This window comes from Lactuca virosa, chromosome 6 (genome assembly GCF_052849685.1).
Source record: "Lactuca virosa cultivar CGN04683 chromosome 6, Lactuca_virosa_CGN04683_v6, whole genome shotgun sequence".
In the NCBI taxonomy this organism is placed as follows: Eukaryota; Viridiplantae; Streptophyta; class Magnoliopsida; order Asterales; family Asteraceae; genus Lactuca; species Lactuca virosa.
The window spans coordinates 230,311,561-230,335,749 of NC_136431.1; the positions used below are offsets into that span (position 1 = coordinate 230,311,561).

The window sequence follows — 24,189 nt, forward strand, 5'->3', positions numbered from 1 at the left end:
CTCGGCGAGTCCATTTGGAAATTCCCGAGAAAATGCGAATTCGCGTATCTTCTCGGCGAGTAGGAACTTCTACTCGGCGAGTACATGTATTTACCCGAAAAAAAAATATTTAATTTACATTCTGTAAATAAGGGGTTTTAACCCTAATTGGTAAAACACATTCTCATACGCAGCCACCAGCCGCTCGACGAGCATTCCCTCTCTCAAGCATTCATCTCCAAGTTCTTGCTATTTCTTGCATCCTCAACAAAAAAGGTAACGTTTTTTCTACTTAGTCTTGTCAAAATTCATGTCTTGGGTATATTAGTGGTTGTAATTTTTAGAAATCCAGTTTTGGGGTTTACTCAAATTCTAGGGTTTTAATTTTTAGGACGAATTAGGTTGTTTTAGTCGTAATTTCTTGCACAATTATGCTTAATAAACATACCGAGACAAACCCCTGCATTAATTTTTACATTTGGACGGTTGATTTCTCCCGAACTGGAATGGACTCGCGCAGTTCATCCTGCTCGCCGAGTCGGTTCGTGGACTCGGCGAGTCCAGACTGCAGATGCCCAAAATTTTGATGTTTTTAATTTCTCTGTGTTTTGTTTGTGGTTTTCTTGGTTTGGTTTTGCAGGAAATATGTCTAGGCGGGGACAAAGTTCAAGGGGAGGCGGCTATGGGGACCTCCCATGGTTAACTTTTCCACGAATAACCTCCACATCTTCACTCACTCGAGCGAAAAACAAGCTGGAAACACTCAGACGAAAGGAAATATATGTCCCCAACGCAATTGAATGGCATTGGATGGGTCGAAACGGATTGGAGGAAGAGTTGACTCCTTATTTGGTCAAGTCATTCCAAAATGATGGGATGACAGTAGTTTGTGACGGTTGAAGTCAATTGTTCCAGATTCAAGAACCTGTTTATCAGGAACTATGTTGGGAGTTCTTTGCTACCATCTCCTTCCGAGGTGGAAATGATTATTATAATCCGGACATCATCACTTTCTGTCTTGGAGGAGAGCTGCGCCAATGCAGCATCACAGAACTCGCATGAAGATTGGGAATTTATGATCAAAATGTGATCATGTCCGAAAACTTTGAAGCATTCCTGGAGCAGTGCCACAAGGACTTGCCCGAAGAGGTGGTTGCATCCACTTGGTGGAACACAATTGCCAACCGGGTTTACATTCCATCGTCTGCTCAAGAGGGGAGTATATGTTCCCCAATTCATCGCTTGCTACATTGTCTTATCGCAAGCACTATCAATATGCGAAAGGATGATGATAAGGTGCCCACTCTTGATATTTTCTATATGTGGAGCATTATCACTCCCGATGTTTTCTACAATTTGCCATATTGCTTGGCAAAATATTTAGCAGAGGGAGCGGATCACTTCCAAAATCAATGGGGGCATGTTTGTTACGAAGTTGGCTAGGTCATATGGGATTTTGGACCAAGGGGCAGCAAGAGCATTAACAATGATCCATTCTCCTCCTTTTAGCACCATATTATATAGGAGGGCAAGGATCGTTGAGGATTATGGTGGGGGACATTTTGGAATCCCAAATGCGGATGAAGTGTTGATGCCCGAGGAACCGGGAAGGAGGGTAAGGCCAAGAAGGGAGCACGTCCGTGAAGACCCACCGGTCATTCCGGTGGAAGAAGAGTTACCAATGGAGTGGTACAACATGGAAATGAGAAGGTACCAGGACGACCTTGGACGAAGCATGAACTACCACAACGAATCATTTGTTTATTTATTTGAACAAATGAACATTGTGCCTAGACCTGGGCCCGGATATCCCTATGTTGCGAGTTGGGAAGAGCGGGAAACTCAAAGAAGAAATCAAGCTAGTGCAAGTGGAGCGGGAGGAAATGAGGAAGAAGATGAGGATTGAGATCTATCCTTTTTATTTGTTGGGTTGTGTTAAAACAATTTTTATTTGTTTGGTTTGTTCAAACTTTTAAGTAGGATGTTTATTGTTTGTTTTTTCCTTTTTATTACTTGTGTTTGCTGATTCTTTTCAGAATTTGGATAAGTGTATGCATGCAAAGGGTCTAGAGATTCAAAGAGTAGTGGGAAGATTCGAGTCTAGGCAAGAGAGGAAATAGAGTTTTGAGTTCAAGTATCGAGTCTGGTTATGAAGATGGTTAAAGAGTGTCTAAATATTGAAGAAAAATGAGCATAAGTGTCATTTTGATGTTACTTCAGTACACCAAAAACGGACTCAAAGCAGAAGGTAAATTTTCCATATAGCGATGTACTCGCCGAGTGCACATCTCGGACTCGACGAGTCGCAATACAATCTCACAACTTTTGCCAGTTTTGCGCTACAACTGACTTCCATTTCACCTCTAAAGTTGATGATTTGATGATATTCTCTTGAAAATTAATTCCTGAAGATTTCCGTAAGCCTTTCCCACATTTTTGGAGCTTAACTACACGAGATTTGACGCCCGAGACATGGATGAGCTGTTCCCATGTTTAAAGTCAATTGCAGATGGAGCTTTGCATGCAGAAATATCAACCTCGCGACTACTATCCCAGGGGAGTTTGTTCCAATTCCCTTTTCACTTTGTTTTTTTATCATGCATAATATGCAATGGGGACATTGCACAAATTAAGTGTGGGGTAGGGGTTGATTATATTAGTTACATTAGAATCCTAATTTAGGTATAATTTTGAAATTTTTGCATTAAAAAAAAATTACTAGGATTAATTTAGAAAAATTTTGGTAAAAACAATTAGGATTCCATGCTAGTGTTATGTTTGATGATTGCATGAAGACCCACATGTTTAGTTGAGCCAATATACGTTCTAGTGCATTTGTGGCCCCCTTTATTCTAGTGAAATCATGGGACAAAAACACAACCTCGCTTAGTTTGAGGGATGCGATATGTTTAGTATCGTGTCCAGAAATGTATCCAGGAAAATTTTTATCTTTAATCAATAAAGGTTGAAGTTGAGCGCCCCTGCTTAAGCATGTAGGATTTGAGTGAAAGAAAAAAGAGTGAGTTACATGTTAAAAAAAAGAGAGAATTACAAGTAAAAGTTGTAAGAATTTTAGAGCAATCAAAGTGAAGATCAAGAGATCAAAATTCCGAAAGTTCAAAAGTTGAAGATACCAAAAATCAAATCAAAGAAGGTGGTGAATTCAAGAAATTAAAAAGATCAAATATCAAAGAAGTGAAGAATTCCAATTAAGCTCTATAGTGGTATTAAAAAGTTGTAATTGTCTAGTTTATGTATGCTTGGGTTGCTCAACCAAAAATACCTTAAGGTTAGGAGGTTCTATGCGGATGGATTCGGAGGGATGCATAAAATGAGCATTGTTCAAAAGAGGTGGGCGAGTGTTTATGAGGATTGTTAGTATTTAGAATTGAGGGGGGTCCTTAGGAAAAATTTTAGACACAAATGCATGTGTTGCGGTCTTGGCATAATGGCTGGGTTCAATTGGGATTGTCTTATATGATATTAGTGTGCTAAAATTCTGTTTTTCTTAGGGGCAAGCAAAAGTCAAGTGTAGGGTATTTTGATATGTGCATATTTAGCTATATATTTAGTATAGATTTTTATTATTTATTAGCCAATTATTTGCAAATTATGGACAAAAGGTACTTAATAGTGTTTAAATTGTATTTTCAGTCCAAAAGATATGCTCGGAAGCAAAAATGAAGCAGGAGAGGCGATTGGAAGCTCGGGAACTAAAGAGAGAAGAAAAGAGTCAAATTCTGAAGCTACTCGGCGAGTAGGGACGTCTACTCGACGAGTACCCACGAAGGTTCGCGAAGCAATACGTAAAGTCCTTATCGTATACGGATTCAACAAGGGGGACTTGGCGAGTCGGTTATCTACTCGACGAGTAGACCCTGTTTTCCGAAAATTATAAATAGAAGTCACAATCCCGAATTGAGGGGCTCTGGAAAATACCCTTGAAGGCTAGGCTGCGATTAAGGCACTGCCGGAACCCTAGAAACTCGAAGATCAAGTCTAAGCATTCGATTTTGGGAAGATTAAAGGCAATTCAAGTGTATTCTTACTTAACCTTTGATTGAATCATGTTTAAACTTATGAATTTTGTTTTTGAGTTGATTGTTACTGCAATTATGAACTAAAACGTTTGTCTTCTGTTTAGGGTAGATGATTTTGTGAATATGGATTGATTTTATGGTTAGGATTAATTTAATTTGGTTATATTGTTTTGTTAAGCTTGTTAAAGAACCTTATGCATTAACCATAACTATTTTCTGTTAATTGACAAGTAGTTAAGCTGCATGAACATCTCTTAATTGCTTACCTCATGTGATTTATGTGACAACATAGTTATATGCCTAGGAATAGCGAATGTGAAACTAGGATTAATTAGAAAATAGGTAAATTAATGTGTGAGCTTGTGTGATAAACCATCAACAAGAGGTTAAGTGAATTATTAATTTAATTAATCATTACAAGTCTTACTTAACCCGAATTAATTAACTAGGGAACTTATTAATATAGACAACTGGCCACTGCTTGAATTAATCTGTTTTCTAAGGATTAGCAATAGCGAACGTGAACCTAATCATCCTAATCGGTAGCCAATGAAAAGTTAATCCGATATATTTACCGTAAAATCAACCATATGATCAAATGATTCGAACCTAAACAGAAGTCCTCTTTATTATTGAATTTAGTTGCATTTTTGTTAAGTGTTAGTTAAGTTTCTAGTCTTGCAAAACTACAGAAAACCCTTCTATTTTACTATTTGTTTTAGATAATTCTAGTAGTTAGATTAATTTCCGTTCCCTGAGTTCGATACCCCACTAGCTAAATTATACCACCAATTGACAGGTCCACTGCCTTTTGTGTGTCAAATTCATAATTAAAAAAGTAGGATAAAACTAGTTAGTTTTACACACATCAGTTGTATTCCATTCATCACCTTCTCGTATTCTGATTTGATGATAGCCATTTCACAAATCAATTTTGAGAACACTATCGATCAATGAAGTTCATCCAGCATATCATCCAGCCTTGGGATAGGAAATCGGTATTTAATGGTAATGTTGTTCACAAATCTACTATCAATACACATTTGTCACGTCTCATCCTTCTTAGGTACCATCAAAACGGACACAACACAAAGACTTAGGCTTTCACGAACATAGCCTTTGCTCATAAGTTCTTCGACCTGCCTTTGCAACTACTTGGTTTCCTCCAGATTGCACCGGTAAGAAACCTTGTTAGGCAAAGACGCTTCTGTTGGATTAGGTGTCTAAGCCCATAACTATAATTGGTATGTACTTGACCCGAAAGTAGCATGGTCCATTTGGGTTGTAATTCACTGGAACAATTTGATAGGATGAATATTTGAGAAAGAAGTTATTTGTGATTTAGTAATATATTATAAGTATAATATATTAATTGATAAAGCATATTATTTAATTAGTATTGATCAAGAATTAATTTGGATGTAATTTAGTGATCGAAAGAGACTGATTAAATTTACGGGGACCGATTAAGTAAATCAGTAATACTTATAGTTTGGACAATTGATCCATGTTGATTAGGGTTGGAGTAAACCTTATGAGAGTCCATGAAGGTTTAGCCCAAAAAGGCCTATGAAATGTGAAGAGTCATAGTGAATTAGGGTTTGCATGGATGAAACCCTAGGCTATAAAAGTAACCCCTAACTCCCTAAAATCGGCCTCATGCATTCTAAAGAAGAGTACTAGCCGATTTTGTGTTGCCTAGCTTCTCTCTCATAAGCCTCCTTTGTTCTTGGTGTGTTGTGAAACATTTGAGGCGTCACACTTGGGTGCTAAGCTCTTAAAGGCCAAATACAAACAAGCTACAACAAGAGGTAATCTTCTAACTAAGTTTTATGATTCTTATGTCAAGTTGTATGCTAGTTTAGGCTTCATGCTTTGGAAAAACAATGTTGCATGTATAATTAGAGAAAATTTAGATCCAAAGCATTAGGGTTGTATGTGCACCATAGGGATGTTAGAGTACATAAAACCCATCAGTGGTATTAGAGCCATGGGTGTTTTCTATTATATTGATACAATTGTTTGAATTGAAAAAATGACATTTCTGGCCACTGCCTGATGGACTCGACGAGTCCTAAGAGGGACTCGACGAGTTGGATGAATTTGGCCATGAACTCGACGAGTCTATTGCCTGGCTCGACGAGTTGGCTCATCTGTTGGCAGAATTTTCGAGTTTTTGGCATGTTTTGGATTAAGATCATTACCACAAATTGTTTTGGTTCATAAAATTTGATTTTACTAATATGGTAATGATTATCCCCATCCAATAACATGATGATTGACAATTTTAAGATAATTACTTGATTTTGTGGAAAAACTAATTATTTGTAGAATTAGAAATTGTCATGCTGCATGAACTAAATTAGGTCAAATTGGTAAATGATATATTATTTGATAATTGTATTAGTTTAAATTTGATCTAAATGTTTATTGAAGAGTTTCATAACTTGTCCTCAAGTTATGAAATATGAAGAGTCTCATTCATGAAACATTAAATCTTTAAGTTATAGAATTCCAAAAGTCTTGAAGAGTTTCATAACTTGTCCTCAAGTTATAGAACTTGGAAAGTCTCTTTTATGTAACATAAATTCTAAAACTCAAGAGTTTTTGAAGAGTTTCAAAAAATTCCCTCAAGTTTTGGGATTTGAAAAGTCTCATTTATGAAACTTTAATTCCAAACCCTAGAATTTTAAAAGTTTAAAATTCAACCCTATACTATTATAATATTAAATTTTAATACTTATATATATGTATAAGACAAGTCAGTCTTACCGTTAGTAGGCCTCATTCACGAAGCTGGTCTATAAGGGGTGTTTAAAGAAGCAGCCTATAATATAACCGCCATTGGGTATCCACTCTTACCCACCACACCCTTGACTAGTGGAGGGTCGTTAGCCGAACGGGTAGGATAGGACATTAATCCTCATTAATAAGTATAATGATATTATAAAGTAACTAAACTTTTATAAATTCCAAATCTTAGTTACTTTAGAAAAAATGTGAAAATGGTGCTATTCCATGAAATTGCACGTTGCACCTTGCTAAGTCGTTAGTGGAGCGTGTGTGGTTAACCGACACACTAATTTGGGACTAACAAGGGTGGCAAAGGGTAGCTTGATGTTAATCATAGATCAATGGAGCGTGTGTGGTTAACCGACACATTGATTAGGTGATATGTAACATCAAGAGTACCAAGCACATTTGCATGGTTATTCACACCTTGTTTGTGATCCTCAGTATCCCAGTCACAAACTTGAAGGGCATAATCGAGATTTAAACATGCCATTGAAAAGTTAAATGAATCTCAAAAGAATCTAGGAATTTCAATTCATTTAAAACTTAATAATCAATTTCATTTTTCATGGTGGAAATTGGTAAATCGTCATTTACCTACCTTCAAATATTTTGCAATTGGATTATGACATCCCTCTTCCGAATTGTGAAATATTGTGTTGGGTCCTAGCCTTAATATTTCATTTGGGTGTTATATTAAGGATCTTCATCTAATCTAAACTTTGTCTTTCTTTTCAGATGTCTACTTCAAACACCGCATCGAACCCAAACTCTTTCGGCTCTTTCTCCCTCATGAACCTATGTGGGAGGGTCATCTTTGATGGATAGAACTTCAATGACTGGATTCGAAACATTCGAATGGCCATTCGGTACAAGGACAAAGAATATGTTCTCGATAAAGAGTTAAAGGAGATTGATGAAAACACTGCTACCCCCGAACAGATTGTTGAGTATAAGACTCATGAGAGGGACGCAAAAAAGGTGTCGTGTATTATGATTGCTACCATGACTGCTGAGCTTCAAAAGTCTTATGAGGACTTTTGGCCTTATGAAATGCCCCAAAATTTGATGGAGAGGTACCATCAAAGTGCTCGGCAGGAAAGGTATGAAATCATTGCCTCCATGATTACTACCAAAATGAAGGATGGAGAGTCTATCACGGCCCACTTTCAAAAGATGCAAAGGTTTGTGGACCGCTTACTGAAGCTGAATGTCAACTTCGATGAAGAGTTGGCCATTAACATTATTCTACACTCTTTGCCTTCGTGTTATGATCAGTTTCGTATGACTTATCATATGAACAAGGAGGAGGTCACTCTAAGCAAGCTTCAAGGTCTTTTGAGAACTGCTGAAAGCAGTTTGAAAGGAAAATCTGTTGTACCTACTCCTACTGTTGTTGCCCCTGTCTTGGCAATTGGACATGGGAAGCGAAAGAAGAGGAAGGCTCCTTCTAAGAGCCACAAGGGAAAGTCCCATGATGGATCCTCTTCTAGTGGAACCAAAGTTGGTTCTGCTAAACCCTCTCCCAACCCAAAAGAAGCAGAGTGCTTCCATTGTCATGAAAAAGGGAACTGGAAACGAAGCTGCCCCAAATACTTGCAGGACATAAAGGATAGGAAGATCAAGCCCACCTTTGCAGGTATTTATACTATTCTGTCTAATAACTCATCACATGCTAATTCTTGGGTCCTTGATACAGGATGTGGTTTTCACATTTGTTCTGATTTGCAGGGTCTAAAAGGAAGTAGGGATGTGGAGCACGGGAAGATGAACTTGATCATGGGGAATAGGAAAAAGTCGCATGTCACCAAGATTGGAGTTTATTCTTTATTTCTTAGCATGGCCATTCGATACGAGGAAAAGGAATATGTCCTCGATCAAGAGCTAAAGAAGATTGATGAAAACACGACCACTCCTGAACAGATTGCTGACTATAAGGCTCATGAGAGAGACGCAACAAACATGTTGTGTATCATGATTGCTACCATGACTGTTGTGCTTCAAAAGTCCTATGAGGACTTTTGGCCCTATGAGATGCACCAAGACTTGATGGAAAGGTACCATCACAACAAAACTGAAGGATGGAGAGTCCATCACTGCCCACTTGCAAAAGATGCAAAGGTTTGTGGACCGCTTGCTGAAATTGAATGTCAACTTCGATGAAGAGTTGGTCATTGACATTATCTTACACTCTTTGTCTCCTTGTTATGATCAGTTTCGTATGACTTATCATATGAAAAAGGAGGAGGTCACTCTAAACAAGCTTCAAGGACTTCTGAGAACTGCTGAAAGTATTTTGAAAGGCAAGTCTGTTGTACCTACTCCTACTACTGCTTCCCCTGTCTTGGGAATTGTACATGGGAAGGGAAAGAAGAGGAAGGCTCCTTCTAAGAGACACAAGGGAAAGTCCCATGATGGATCCTCTTCTACTGGGACCAAAGTTGGTTATGCTAAACCCTCTTCCAATCCAAAGGAAGCAGAGTACTTCCATTGTCATGAAAAAGGGAACTGGAAACGAAGCTGTCCCAAATACTTGCAGGACATAAAGGATAGGAAGATCAAACCCACCTTCGCAGGTATTTACACTATTCTGTGTAATAACTCATCACATGCTAATTCTTGGGTCCGTGATACAGGATGTGGTTTTCACATTTGTTCTTATTTGCAGAGTCTAAAAGGAAGTAGGGATGTGGATCACGGGAAGATGAACTTGATCATGGGGAATAGGAAAGTGTCGCATGTCACCAAGATTGGAGTTTATTTTTTATTACTTAGTAGTGAGTTAAATTTAGAGTTAAATAATTGTTGCTACTCGTCTGATATGGCGAGAAATATTATTTCTTTTCATGGTTTGTATGAACAAGGTTTTACTTTTTCATTTAATAATGATATTGGTAGTATTAATGCTTATTATAATGGTAAATTTTATTTTGAAGCATTGCCTTGTAATGGTATATATGAAATTGTGATGGTTGTAGATAACTTAGGAAATAATGTGTTGCATATCAATTCGTCCAATGGTTTGGATAAAGCATGCTTATGGCATTGTCGTCTTGGACATGTCAACAAGAAGCGCATAGCCCAACTCCAAAAGGATGGAGTGCTAGAGTCATTTGACTTAAAGTCGGATGACACATGTGAATGTTGTTTACTTGGAAAGATGACCAAGTCACCCTTCACTGGTTCGTATGCAAGGGGCGAGGGTTTTTTGGATCTCATACACACCGATGTGTGTGGACCCTTCAGATCCGCCACAAGGGATGCTAACCGCTTCTATGTGACTTTTACTGATGATTACAGCAAATATGGCTATATCTACTTAATCAAGCATAAGTTAGAAACCTTTGAAAAGTTCAAAGAGTTTAAACAAGAAGTGGAGAATCAATTGGGCAGGAAGATAAAGATGCTCTGATCCGATCGAGGTGGTGAGTATCTTAGTATCGAGTTCCACGACTATCTTAAGGAATGTGGAATTGTTTCACAATTGACGCCACCTAGGACACCACAGCTTAATGGTGTAGGTGAGAGGTGCAATTAAACCTTGATAGACATGGTTCGTTCCATGATGAGTCGAGCTTCGTTACCTATCTCATTCTGGGGGTATGCCTTAGAGTCTGCCGCCCATATCCTTAATCTAGTCCCAACTAAAAAGGTTGCCAAAACACCTCACGAAATGTGGACAGGAAAGGTTCCCTCGTTAGCACATATCAAGGTTTGGGGTTGCGAGGCTTTCGTCAAACGAGAGACTCACGACAAGCTCGAACCTCGTAGTGAGCATTGTATTTTCATCGGCTATCCACAGAAGTCCTTTGGATATCTCTTCTATAGACCGAGTGACAATGTTGTCTTCGTTGCGAGGAGAGGGGTTTTCCGTGAAAGAGAACTCATATGCCAAGAGGACAGTGGGAGGCAAATTGACCTTGAAAAGCTTCAAGAGTTAAGTGATGAAGGAACCTCAAACACTAGCGCTCAACCCGAGGAGGAAACTCCTGTTGAACCGATTGACGAGTCCTTGCCTCTGAGGCGTTCCAGTAGAGTTAGAATGGCACATGAGTTTTATGGTTTCCATATTACTATTGAAGCTGACACATTTATCAGTGATAGTACACTGTTAAACTTGGATGAACCTAACAACTACAAGGAAGCCATGGCAGGCCCCGAGTCTGCAAAATGGAAGGAGGCTATGGACAGCGAGATCCCGTCGATGTATGACAATCAAGTTTGGAACTTGGTTGACAATGTACCATGTCGTAAGACAGTTGGGTGCAAATGGATCTTCAAGAAGAAGACCGAAATGGATGGGAAAGTACACAAATATAAAGCATGATTGGTTGCGAAGGGCTTTACTCAAACTCATGGAGTTGACTATGATGAGAACTTCTCACCAGTAGCAAAGATTAAATCTATAAGGGTTATGCTTGCCATAGCTGCATTTCATGATTATGAAATATGGCAAATGGATGTCAAAACCGTTTTCCTTAATGGGAAGTTGGCTGAAGATGTTTACATGAGTCAGCCAGAGGGTTTTGTCAATGCAAAGTACCCTAATAGAGTGTGTAAGCTTGAGAAATCCATTTATGGATTGAAACAAGCATCTCGCAGATGGAATCTTTGTTTCAATGAGAAATTCAAGGAGTTTGGATTTTCGAGAAGCGAGGATGAGTCCTATGTATATGTCAAAGCTAGTGGGAGTATTGTTAGCTTTCTCGTACTGTATGTGAACGACATACTGCTCATAGGAAACGACATTCCAACCTTGCAGGAGGTTAAGTCCTGGCTTGGGAAGTGCTTCGCTATGAAGGACCTCGGAGAAGCTGTCTATATTCTAGGGATAAGGATATTGAGAACATAAGTAAAAGACTAATAGGACTTAGTCAAAGCATATACTCGGACAAGGTGTTGAAACGTTTCAACATGGAGGATTCCAAGAAAGGTGACTTACCTATCCAAATCAATACCAAACTGAGCAAGGCTCAGAGTCTGAGTACAGACGAAAAGATAGCAGATATGAGTCAAGTACCATATGCTTCGACAGTTGGGTCGATCATGTATGCTATGACATGTACTCGCCCTGATGTGGCCTTTGCTTTGAGCATGGTCAGCAGATATCAAGGGAATCCTGGTAGAGCTCACTGGACTGCGGTAAAAGAACATTATTAAGTACCTGCAAAGGACTAAGGACTAGGTCCTTACCCTCGGTGGGAGTGATGAATTGAGAGTGACAGGGTATAGTAACACCATCTTTCAGACCGACATAGATAATTTCCGCTCTCAGTCGGGAATCGGGATGGGTATTTACCCTGAATGGAGGAGCAGTAACATGGAAAAGTTCCAAACAGGAAACCATAGCTGATTCAACGTGTGAATCAGAGTACATAGCAGCAAGCGAAGCAGCGAAGGAGGCCATATGGCTAAAGAACTTCATTGGAGACCTTGGAGTTGTACCAACTGTAAAGGAGCCTATGGATATTTTCTATGACAACGAGAGTGCAGTTGCCTTAACCAAGGAACCGAGGGATCATGGCAGATCCAGGCACATTGACAGGAAATATCACTTTATACGACATCAAGTAGAAAAAGGACTACTCGTGGTAAAGAGGATATTGCCAGAGGAGAACCCATCAGATCCCCTTACAAAGGGACTGAGTAGGGATAAGCACTTGCAGCATGCAAGGAGTATTGGGCTGCAAGACGATATTAGTTTTAGTGATTAGATAGTTGTTTAGAAACTTGTAATAGATAAAATGTAATTGACATTTGCTGATTGAATAAAAGGAGTTTTATTTATGAGTAAAGTTACTATCTTGTGTCAATTGTTTACTATTGTTTCAATTTGCATGTTTTGACTTCCAGAATAATAAGATTATTCAAACCATCCACAGTCTGTCATACTTTGGAAGTAGGCTATGAGATTAGACTGTCATGAATTGGCTTGTAGATTGTCTAAGGTGTTTAGACATAGCAAGAGTTTGCTACAACATTCATGAGTGCTCCTGAAATAAGATTTGAGTATTGGATTAAACCCACGCTCACATGAATCACTTATCACTTCATGGAATTTATCACGAGTGATTGTGAGACGATAATATCGTATAATCTTCAAACCAAGATATATTAGTTGTTGATTATGAGTTGGTTGTACACTAATAATGCGAAACCGCATCAGTAACTTGATGTTATAAAACGTGCTATTGTGTATGATTTAACAAGTAATTAGTACAAGCATATAAGTCAAAGTTTATCTGTTCCTTTTATCCTAAGAGAAATAAAAGCGATATCTTAGGCCCCTCAATGATTTTGTTTTGACTTATGTGTCGGGCCCGGTCAGGACTTAATTGATGTGTTCAATTAAGTTCTATAAACAAATCAGAAATCGGGAAACAAACTGCTGGACAATAAGTATGATTATGTTCCATGTATTTGTCTGCATGATATCTTGAAGAACAGAGGATTATATGATCCCTTATCTAAATGGTGCATCAGGATTCGACAGCGGCTTTAGAGAGCTACGATTGCTAAATCGGATTTTGAAATTGCATTTGCAATTATAGTTATTAGACTTATCTAAGTGGGAGACTGTTGGATTAGGTTTCTAAGCCCATAACTATAATTGGTATGTACTTGACCCGAAAGTAGGATGGTCCATTTGGGTTGCAACTCACTAGAACAATATGATAGGATGGATATTTGAGAAAGAAGTTATTTGTGATTTATTAATATATTATAAGTATAATATATTAATTGAGAAATCATATTATTTAATTAGTATTGATCAAGAATTAATTTAGAATTAATTTAGTGATCAAAAGAGACTGATTAAATTTACGGGGACTGATTAAGTAAATCAATAATACTTATAGTTTGGAGCATTGATCCATGTTGATTAGGGTTGGACTAAACCTTATGAGAGTCCATGAAGGTTTAGCCCAAAAAGGCCTATGAAATGTGAAGAGTCATGGTGAATTAGGGTTTGCATGGATGAAACCCTAGGCTATAAAAGTAACCCCTAACTCCCTAAAATCGGCCCCATGCATTCTAAAGAAGAGTACTAGCCGATTTTGTGCTTCCTAGCTTCTCTCTTACAAGCCTCCTTTGTTCTTGGTGTGTTGTGAAACATTTGAGGCATCACGCTTGGGTGCTAAGCTCTTAAAGGCCAAATACAAACAAGCTACAACAAGAGGTAATCTTCTAACTAAGTTTTATGATTCATAAGTCAACTTGTATGCTAGTTTAGGCTTCATGCTTTGGAAAAAAAATGTTGCATGTATAATTAGAGAAAATTTAGATCCAAAGCATTAGGGTTGTATGTGCACCATAGGGATGTTAGAGTACATAAAACCCATCAGCTTCTGGGATAAGATCGACCTGGTGTTCAATACTACAGATTGGAGGTAAGCCTGGTAGCAATTCAATTGGAAACACATCTCGGAATTCCCCAAGCAAATTTGCGATTGGACCCTCCTGTTGCTAACCTTGTTCCACTTTCGCATCGTCTTTCACAACAAGCATGTATACTATTTCCCTTTGGTCCAACACCTGTTCCACTTCTTTCTCAATATCCATTATCATGAGACTTGGCTTCTTCACCTGTTGGTTTCGTATGGACCTCACCTCAGTCGTAGTCATCGGTTTCAACGTGATCTTCTTCCAATTATGTCTCAGTTTGTACTCGTTCCTTCTCCCCCAATGCGTTACATCCCTGTCGTACTGCCATGTTCGTCCCAGCAGAATGTGACATGCATCCATTGGAACTACATCACAAAGAACTTCGTCTTCATAGGATCCTATTTTCAATCACACCTTGACTTGTTTAAACACCTTCACCTTCTTATCTTCATCAAGCCAATGCAAGGCATACAGTTTTGGATGGGTTGTTGTTGACAAACCCAATTTCAACACCATTTCACTAGACGCCACATTGGTACAACTTCCCCCCCATCGATTAGTACACTACACCCTTTATTTCCCACAAGACACTTCGTATGGAATATATGCTCGCGTTGATCGGGATCAACTTGTACGACTTGGGTTTGCAAGGTGCGAAGCACTAAAGCGGTGTCATAGGTCGGTGGTTCATATGTATCCTCTTCCTCCTCACCTTCACAAACTTATCCAGTCACGAACGTATCCCCCAAACTCTCTTCTTTCTCCAATAACTAATCCCGGATGTCAATAGCTTCCCTTAATGTCATAACCCTCCTGTTTGGACAAGCATTTTGATAATGGCCAAACCCTTGACATTTGAAACAACGAACCTTAGACAAATTGGTTTCCTTGTTTGTACTGGACACATTTGGGGTCACAGTGGAACCACTTGCGACAGTGGGAGCAGTTGTTGCGATCGTCTTCATGCTGGTTTTGGACTTAACCCAAGGCTTGGGTTTGGCAGATTCCCCACTAGAGTTCTCTCCAAACCTTGTCTTTGCTTGGACTTCCAACTTCAAATAAAGACTACACAGTGTTTCAAAATCAGAGTAAGGATAAAGTTCTACCGTATTGGAGATGTTGTAATTTAGGCTACATAGAAATCGTGCCATCTTCTGTTCTTCTATCTCCTCTATCGCCCAACAACGACAATTTATCAAACTTGTCGATGTATTCTCCCATGCTCATCTTTCCTTGCTTCAATTCATCAATCCTTATATAGGTGATGATCCTATAGTTAGGTGGAACATACCTCTTCCGTAGTTTACGCTTCAAGGACTCCCAAAAAGAGATCTTCTCTTTTCCTTCACAAGTTTTCTTGGCCTTCAGTCCTTCAAACCAGGGTGAAGCTCTACCACTCAACTTCAGAATTGCATATTTGCAACACTTCTCATCATATAACTCCTTGAATTCGAACATTCTGTTGATTTTCCTTTCCCAATCCAAATATCTCTCTGGATCGGTTCCACCCACGAACTCAGGCAATTCAGTAATCTTGATGTCTTCTACCTGGTGCAATTCACACATGGGAAGCCTTCGATTTGGGTTGTTAGAAATGTTTCTGAGCGCTTCACGGAGGTTACACAGAAAATCAGGGTCTTCCCAATCCATCTGAACTGAGCTTTGATAGCACTTATGATGTGTGTACGAAGGGATTGTTTTGGGTTTTCTGTGATTGCAGCGAAAACAATAATTAAAGGATAAAATTGATAGACAATCTAGACCTATAGATTGAATATCGATGAAGACAAACCAAGACCTATTGGTTTGAATTCTGTCAAAAAATCAGGAAAGCCTCCTTCAATTGACAAAGTTTGAGTGCAACAACAACTCGATGAACAAAAGTTATTGGATTAAATTATGTAAATAGCTGATTACAAAGACAACTAAAATGATTATTTATAGCCTGACGCAAACAACGGTTACAAAGAAAATAAACTACCCACTGACAGTAACTGACTACTAGAATAAACTGCTTCTAGAGGTTTATTGGAAGCTAAAATGACGGCGAAAAAGGTGCACCCAGTAAATGGAAACTCCCGTCCTTAACCCACATAAGTTATCATGCAAACCACACGTGTTATCGATCCCAACAAATGACTTTCGTACCCAACAGTAAGTGTGCTTTGTTCGTAATCGGATGCATAAGAGTTTTCTGTCTGACAAGGTTGTTCGCATCCGATAGTATTCCGAGAATCGCATCACAATACGCTCCGAGATTCGCATCGCCACGCCTTCCGATATTCGCAACCAACCGGACCAATCCCTTGCGACTGTGACGACTTACGATCATTCGCATCCAGTCGCAGTCGCAACCGTTCAACAATGCCTCTAACTCGTTGTGACCGTTCACATCCAGTCAGAACTTGTCGGAACCAAATACACCCGGATTGGAATTTAACGCTTCACCTTTTAGACGTGTATCGTATAGTCTTCTAACTAAATCTTTCTCAAATAAACTTGGTTCCTTAATATCTCTTAAATATAATTCAATGATATCCCTCTTTGTATTATCTAGATTAAAAATATTAATAACTAAACATTTACGATAAACCTGAGTTAAAATGTGAAAGCAAGGGTCACATAATTTTTTTTCTTAATCTCATCTCTTGATTGTAACATTTGTGTTGATCTATTAAATATGAAACTAGATAGTAGAAAAAATGGGTATTTGATTTCTCAAATTATAAAATGTGTTTTACTAATTTGAGACCGCCTAAATTCAACCTTATGAAATTTTCTCGGTAACCAAAACTGAAATCAACAATATGCAAAATCATCAAGCATGTGGGCGTTGAGGGGGGGGGGGGGGGCAAAGTGGACAGCTGCACTGCACACGACCATCTTTTTTGATTCGTCATGGACCTTTGAGAATATTTAATTCCTTAGGACCGGCCCTGTCATCAGCTTTAAAAACGGGTAAAATTTAGAATTTTTCTTAAAACTAAATGCATAGTTATTATCATTTGAGTTCCAAGTATGTGGTCTACAGATCTGAGATAATTTCGTTAGATTGGTCTAGTCCTATGATAAATTATGATACAGTGATTTTTGTAATTGTTCTTTTAGCGCCTTGCTAAAGTTGTTTTTCTTAATATTATATCCGACGTTCTAACAAATAAGTTATTCCACATCAATGATTGGTTTAAGCCTTTAAGGTGATGGATTTTATGTTAATTTAGCAATCTTGGATTAAATATGGACTATTTCATCATCTTAATATAATGCGATCTTTTTGTGATATTTTTATTTTGATATTTTGAACGTCCAACCAGAGTTGGTACAAATAAAAAATTTCCAATTCAAATAAGATAGTCGAAAGAGTCAGATAAAATGCATAAATGTATTTTATGTTGTCCTGCAATGGTCCATGATGCCATCTAGGACAACCCAAACTTCAAATCCCATTGCATCCCTTAAAGATGCAAACTTTCGTAACCTTCGGATAAATAATCTTAACACCCTTTGTTCTCGAGTTCAACTTAACGAAAGAAAAGAAAAGAAATTGATAAAAATGAGAATAAAGTTAAAAAAAAAATGATATTCTCGAGTTTCATTAAAAGGAAAATAGTGGAAGGAAATGGGAACACTTTTCCTCCTAAGTTTCCTTCCGATTCGGAAGGATTTGGAGAGGAAAAACAAAATTTTTAATTTTCTTTTCACTTCTCTCTAATTTGGAAATACAAAAAGACCAATTTATTTTCTTTTCCCTTCTCTTATTTTCTCTCCTTAACTTTTTTTTTCTTTGCTAAAACTTGGAAACTAGGCGTAAATGACACGGTTGATGGAGTTGCGGCCGCCCCAACCCGAGATGCTACATCCGACACCAAAAACAGAAGACTATATTTTTCTTTATGTTCAACACTTGCGGTCAGAGAGGGCATCTAACACTCCTCTTTCAACGCCAACCCAAAATTTTGAATAATCATACTTTCTTTCGAGCATAAGTATAGAACATTCTCGTTTCTATCCTAGAATCCAAGGTTCCGTGCTTTTCTTATCCTCTTCCATTGTCATTGTAGCTTAATAACACCCTCAAATGTCGAATTTCTTATGACTCTTATAAGTTTCCATGGGTGTCGTCTCCAGATCGTTGTTTGCTCACTCCTTCTCAAACCCGAAGTATATGGTAAATTAAACGAGGCTATGCTCGGGTGATTGGTTGCCAGGATCATCATAGAGGAGGTCCCTATGGATGTCGTTGAACTGTGCAATTTCTGTCGATCAATAAATATCAAATTGTAGATGTATACCTGAACTTGACATGTTAGGTATATGCAATTAATATACATCAGCTTAATCATTTTGAGCATATTTGCAATAATGACATTTTGTTTTCTTTAATCTTTTGAGTTTCTTTTTCAAACGATTACGATGGAATTATGTAGTTTCGATTACGATGGAATTATGTAGTTATACTATATATGGAATGTTTTCAAGAACTATGGTGTAATATTTGTAAAGTAAAAGGACTAAAATGAAAATGTTGAAAGGACCATAATGAAAATAGTATGATTGTACTTGCCAAAAAGTCCAAATATAGTATTTGTCTGGAACTCCCGCTACCTTCCATAGCCGAAGAAGAAGCAACCACCAGCCCTCTTTACAGTTATCCTCCTGACAACCGCTAGCGTCACCGTCACGCCGTTCTCCGCCACGTGTCATCTGAACTTCCACTGGCCTCAGATAACCTCATCTTCGATTCCCGTGCACATATAAGAACGCTATTATCTTCCACTCTCTCCTTGAATTGCGTGATTTTGTCAACCGATGAAATTCAATCTTGTCTGATTTCGATACAGATTGAAGAAAAAAAGTACATAGAGTTCTCAGAGATCAACTCTATCGCCGGAGAAAGATGGATCATGCCGCCGATGCCTTCCGGACGGATTTGATGACCATAACTCGGTTTGTGCTGAATGAACAGTCGAAGCATCCGGAATCACGCGGTGATTTCAGTATCCTGCTCAGTCACATTGTTCTAGGTTGCAAGTTTGTCTGCTCCGCTGTTAACAAGGTCATCTTATTTTCCCCTGTTTAATCAGTTTTTACAAGCAGTTGACCTTCTTCTGATCATCATATTTCTCTTCGTATCGCAAAATTATATGATTAATTGACTATGATTATGTATTCTTCTGATGATTAGTGAATAAACCCTAGTTAAACTTGCTATGATGAAACAATAAGTTTGGGGATTCCAAAATTTATCTGCTAATTTTGTCAGAAATTAACAGTAACTGCTAAACAAATGCCGTTAAAACAAGTTAAGCAAACTGTTCTTATGGTATAAAATTTGGATATGCAGGCAGGTTTGGCAAAACTCATTGGACTTGCTGGGGAGACGAATGTACAGGCAAGTTAACAGAAGAACACACCTCATCTTTCACCATTAACAGATGCAAACTTCTTTGCTTGTGTTCTACAACTTTATCTGTTTGTTTTGATTAATTTCAGGGAGAAGAGCAGAAGAAACTGGATGTTCTGTCAAATGAAGTTTTTGTGAAAGCTTTGGTCAGCAGTGGTAGAACAGTGAGTATTTGTAAACATTCAAATTCAAATCTGTCGTGTTACTATTTAACCTAATGGAATCACTCTTCTTCAGTGCATACTTGTTTCTGAAGAAGATGAAGATGCAATAATTGTGGAACCATCTAAACGGGGAAGGTGAGGACAAACTCAAATCCAAATTCAAATTCTCTTAATCTTTTAATCTTTCAATCATAATCTCATTTGTTACTCTATAAGTTTATATAATTCAAGAAATTATATGCAAGTGATTCAGGTATTGTGTTGTTTTCGATCCCCTGGATGGATCTTCCAACATTGACTGTGGTGTTTCCATAGGAACTGTAAGCTACATCATCAAAACTACTTATAGTTTTTTTTGAATTTGCTTTACATATGTATTGAAATTTCTTCAAGATAGCTTGATTTTGCAGCATGATAAGTTAAATTCCTTTCTAGATTTTTGGGATTTACATGATAAAAGATGGTGATGAGGCAACTTTAGAAGATGTATTGCAGCCTGGAAAGAATATGGTAGCTGCTGGATACTGCATGTATGGTAGCTCTTGCACGGTGAGAGTAATAAATTAAAACCAAAATTATTATTTTTGTGGAATAAACTTGGTCTAATTCATGTTGACTTTTTATTTTTTCAAATTCAACAAATATTTTGTTGTCTAAATATATACATGCATTTTCAGCTTGTGTTAAGCACTGGATCAGGTGTCAATGGATTTACTCTTGATCCATCTCTAGGGGAGTTTATACTCACCCATGCAGACATTAAGGTAAGCTTTTTTATATGACCTTTCTTGTTTTTATAAATCATGATTTTGTATAACCTATGTGAATATTCTTTTAAATTATCATTTTTCTATAAGCCCACAACAGAACATGTTGTATTATTGGATTGAGACTGATGTCAATGAGACAAAAACTGCAACTTTTTGTCCCCAAAAAGTGGGATAAGAATGTGCTTTGGATTGAAACTGATGTCAATAAGACAAAAACTATAACTTTTTGTGCCAAAAATTTTTTGTGTATGCAAAAGACATAAATGTCATTCTCAACCTTATCAAATACAGCCCTAGAAATTTTGTCCAGTCCAATCCAGAGTAATTGCCTAATGGGCTGGAAGGAAATGACATTTTTCAATTACTTCAAGAAGCAAAATCAGATAATCTCATAATTAGTTGAATACAATTAGGGGTAGTTTGGTAATTTTACATTTATCTCAATAATCGGTTTTTTGTAATTCTTTTTGTGTCAAATTCCTTTGTGCACAGATTCCAAAGAAAGGAAAGATTTATTCGGTCAATGAAGGAAATGCCAAGAACTGGGATGGTCCCACTGCGAAGTAAAAATATTATTTTCTACCCCATTTTTATTTTTATCACATTTTTTTTAAACATTTTTTGAGTTTCAGATTTGTGGAAAAATGCAAGTACCCCACAGATGGTTCATCCGCAAAATCCTTAAGATATATCGGAAGGTATTCACATAACGAGGGCATTTTCGTCTTTTAAATAGATAAAAAAAAAATCAATGTCCCATTTTTTCACTCATCCCAATGCAAAAAATCTTTAAAATATATGGGAAGGTATTTAAATGCTTTAAGCCTAAGAAGGGCATTTTCGTCTTTTTACACATACTATTATATATGTCAAACACAATATAAAGCTGACATGTCTTGATTTTTTATTCAGAAGAAGGGCATTTTCGTCTTTTTACACATACTATTATATATGTCAAACACAATATAAAGCTGACATGTCTTGATTTTTTATTCAGTATGGTTGCGGATGTTCATCGGACCTTACTTTATGGGGGTGTCTTTTTGTACCCTGCTGATAAGAAGAGCCCTAATGGGAAATTAAGGTCAAACATTTTAATGATTATTTTATTTTATTTTACTTTTTTTTTAAAATTACTTCACAATAAATTATTTTGTTTTCAATGTTTGAAAAAACAGGGTTCTCTATGAAGTGTTCCCAATGTCGTTCTTGATGGAACAAGCAGGTGGACAGTCATTTACCGGAAAGGAGCGGGTAATTAATTTAATTGCACCTTTAAACATTATTATATATATATTAAAGTTGTGGAAGAAAGGAATAGTAAAGTTGGCATACTTTGTCCAGCTTTGGCCCCTTGATTTACATATCCGGTCCCTGTACTTCTTTAATTAATTTATTCATGTCCTTTTGTTTGTGTTCCATTCAACTTCCCATTTTCTTTACCCATTTTGACATTTTTGGTCCTTGCAATCAATATTTTTACACTTTTTTGGAACCTTTTAATATTTAAAGTTTGGCCACAAAACTTTAACGGTTTGACAACTTTGATCCCTTTTCTAAAAAGTTGTTAATTCCTACCCCTTTAATTCTTTAGCCATTTTCACACTTTTGGTCCTTGCAGTCAAAACTTTTACATTTTTTGTCCGGGGCAAAGCCCGGACTTTTCATCCTTGCACTTTCTATGTCTGTCATATTTATCAATTCAGAAATAACATTGAAAGCTTCTGGCCTCCGCGTAGCGGAGGTAACCTTTCTAGTTATATTAATAATTAATATAATAAATAGCATATTAGATATTATTCAAATAAGAAAAAAACAAATATAACCATATTTGTGGAAGACTTTTCACTAAATAACACAAAAAATTCCCATTTTGGACAGAATAACCATCAATTACGCCTAGAACACTGCGAAATCAATATTTATGCGAAATTCTTCCCCCATATTTAAGGCATTTCTTTTAGATTTTTTTTTCTCAATTTTACACTATATTTTTTTTTTGTTGAAAATCATTATCTTTTTTGCTGTGAGTATGGTTTTTGAAATCCCCACAACAAAACTTCTTAAAAATTGATATAAATAAAGGTTTTCGTAATCATATGAACAATTTCGAATTATATGAACGAGAAATTTTGAATTATATAATTCCGTTCTAGTTTTTTTATATGGAAACCATATAAAAAGCAAATTTCTTAACTAATGATAATTTCACGTGGGTCTTCAAAATTGGTTTTTATTTGTGGAAAAACTCAAAAAAAATAGTTTTTTTTTTTGGTGAAAAGTCTTACAAAAAGGGATATTTTTTTTTTCCTAATATAATGATTTGTCAGGCACTTGACTTGGTACCAAAGAAGATACATGAAAGGTCTCCGATATTCTTGGGAAGCTATGATGACGTGGAAGAAATCAAGGCATTGTATGCAGCTGAAGAAAAGGCAAATTAAACTAATTAATTATCTTATCCATGTTGTTCTTTTGTTTATAAAATCATGCTACTTTTCTTCTTATTTGTAATAATTAAAAAAAAAGCTACCTTTTATGTAATTGCCTTTATATGTATTACAGTTTAGACAATCTTCTAAATAACATGAGGCAGCGTGATGGCAAATTGGCAATATATATATATATATATATATATATATATATATATATATATATATATATATATATATATATATATATATATATATATATATATATATATATATATAAAAGTCATGTTATAGCATGTCAATTATGAAGAACTTTTGAGTTTTGAGAACCATATATCAATATAACTAAATTTTCTGAGTGTTTTTATCAAATGACACTTTTTATGCGAAAAAATAATGTGTGGGAAGAATGGAAGATCTATTCTTTCTAACAAAAGGTTACCTTACTTCTATATTTTTGTTGCACTTCATTTTTTTGATTTATTTAAATATTTTTAAGAAATATTTTTTTACTCTTCTTGAGTTTTATATATTCATTCAACATTGCAAAATATATGAAAAAAATCAAATATGTTTATTTTAGTGTTGTTAACTATTGTGAGTTACCTGCATCATGGAATCCGGTTGGTGTCGATATGAAGCTAGCAAAGGATTGGAATCCGGTGATTGAGAAAGTAAAGAGGAAATTATAAAATTAGAAGGCTAAAAGCCTCTCTTTTGGTCTCACTCTTGTTAACTTGGTGCTTAGTAGTCTTCCGCTTTACTACTTTTCTCTTTTTAGAACCCCAAAGAAAGTGATTAATATTCTAGATGGTTTGAGAAAGAGGTTTCTATGGGGTGGAGATGAAGCTAATAAAAAAATCTATTGGGTTTCTTGGGTTGTTGTTACGAAATCAAAAGAGAATGGGGGTCTAGGAGTGAGTTGCCTTGACTCGGCAAACTTGGCGCCTCTTGCAAAGTGGTGGTGGAGGTTAAAGTTGGGTATGACGATTTTTGGTGCTCTTGTGTCAAAGCCATTCATAATACAATATTAAGCTTATAGATGGCAACCCTTGGCTAAAAAGTCTTTAAAATGTGTTTGACTTGATATCTCAAATTTAGATAAAGGAATTTTGTGACAAAGGAATTGAGTTGAATACTCTTTTCAAAGAGTAATAGGTAAAGGGGATAAAACTCACTTTTGGAAGGATGTTTGGTGTGGCGACTTAAAGCTTAAGGAGA

The 24,189-nt window shown here is 36.9% G+C and overlaps 1 protein-coding gene across 1 annotated transcript; it reads left to right on the forward strand.

Annotated features, from left to right (window-relative positions):
* Positions 1 to 18,804: 18,804 nt before the first annotated feature.
* FBP (Inositol monophosphatase family protein) lies at positions 18,805 to 23,122 on the forward strand. Its single transcript, XM_079054861.1, has 12 exons — positions 18,805 to 19,254; positions 19,543 to 19,594; positions 19,696 to 19,766; positions 19,840 to 19,901; positions 20,020 to 20,086; positions 20,202 to 20,315; positions 20,444 to 20,530; positions 21,029 to 21,099; positions 21,169 to 21,234; positions 21,534 to 21,620; positions 21,715 to 21,790; positions 22,867 to 23,122. The coding sequence occupies exons 1-12, from the start codon at positions 19,096 to 19,098 to the stop codon at positions 22,978 to 22,980; spliced, it is 1,026 nt and encodes a 341-aa protein (XP_078910987.1). The 5' UTR covers positions 18,805 to 19,095; the 3' UTR covers positions 22,981 to 23,122.
* The last annotated feature ends 1,067 nt before the right edge of the window (positions 23,123 to 24,189 follow it).

Bases quoted from the DNA above. Each gene is read 5' to 3' on its own strand.
- FBP (XM_079054861.1), top strand. From the start codon at position 19,096: ATGGATCATGCCGCCGATGCCTTCCGGACGGATTTGATGACCATAACT. The intron at 20,316-20,443 runs GTGAGAGTAATA...ATGCATTTTCAG, and splicing joins TGTATGGTAGCTCTTGCACG to CTTGTGTTAAGCACTGGATC. The intron at 21,235-21,533 runs GTATTCACATAA...TTTTTTATTCAG, and splicing joins TCCTTAAGATATATCGGAAG to TATGGTTGCGGATGTTCATC.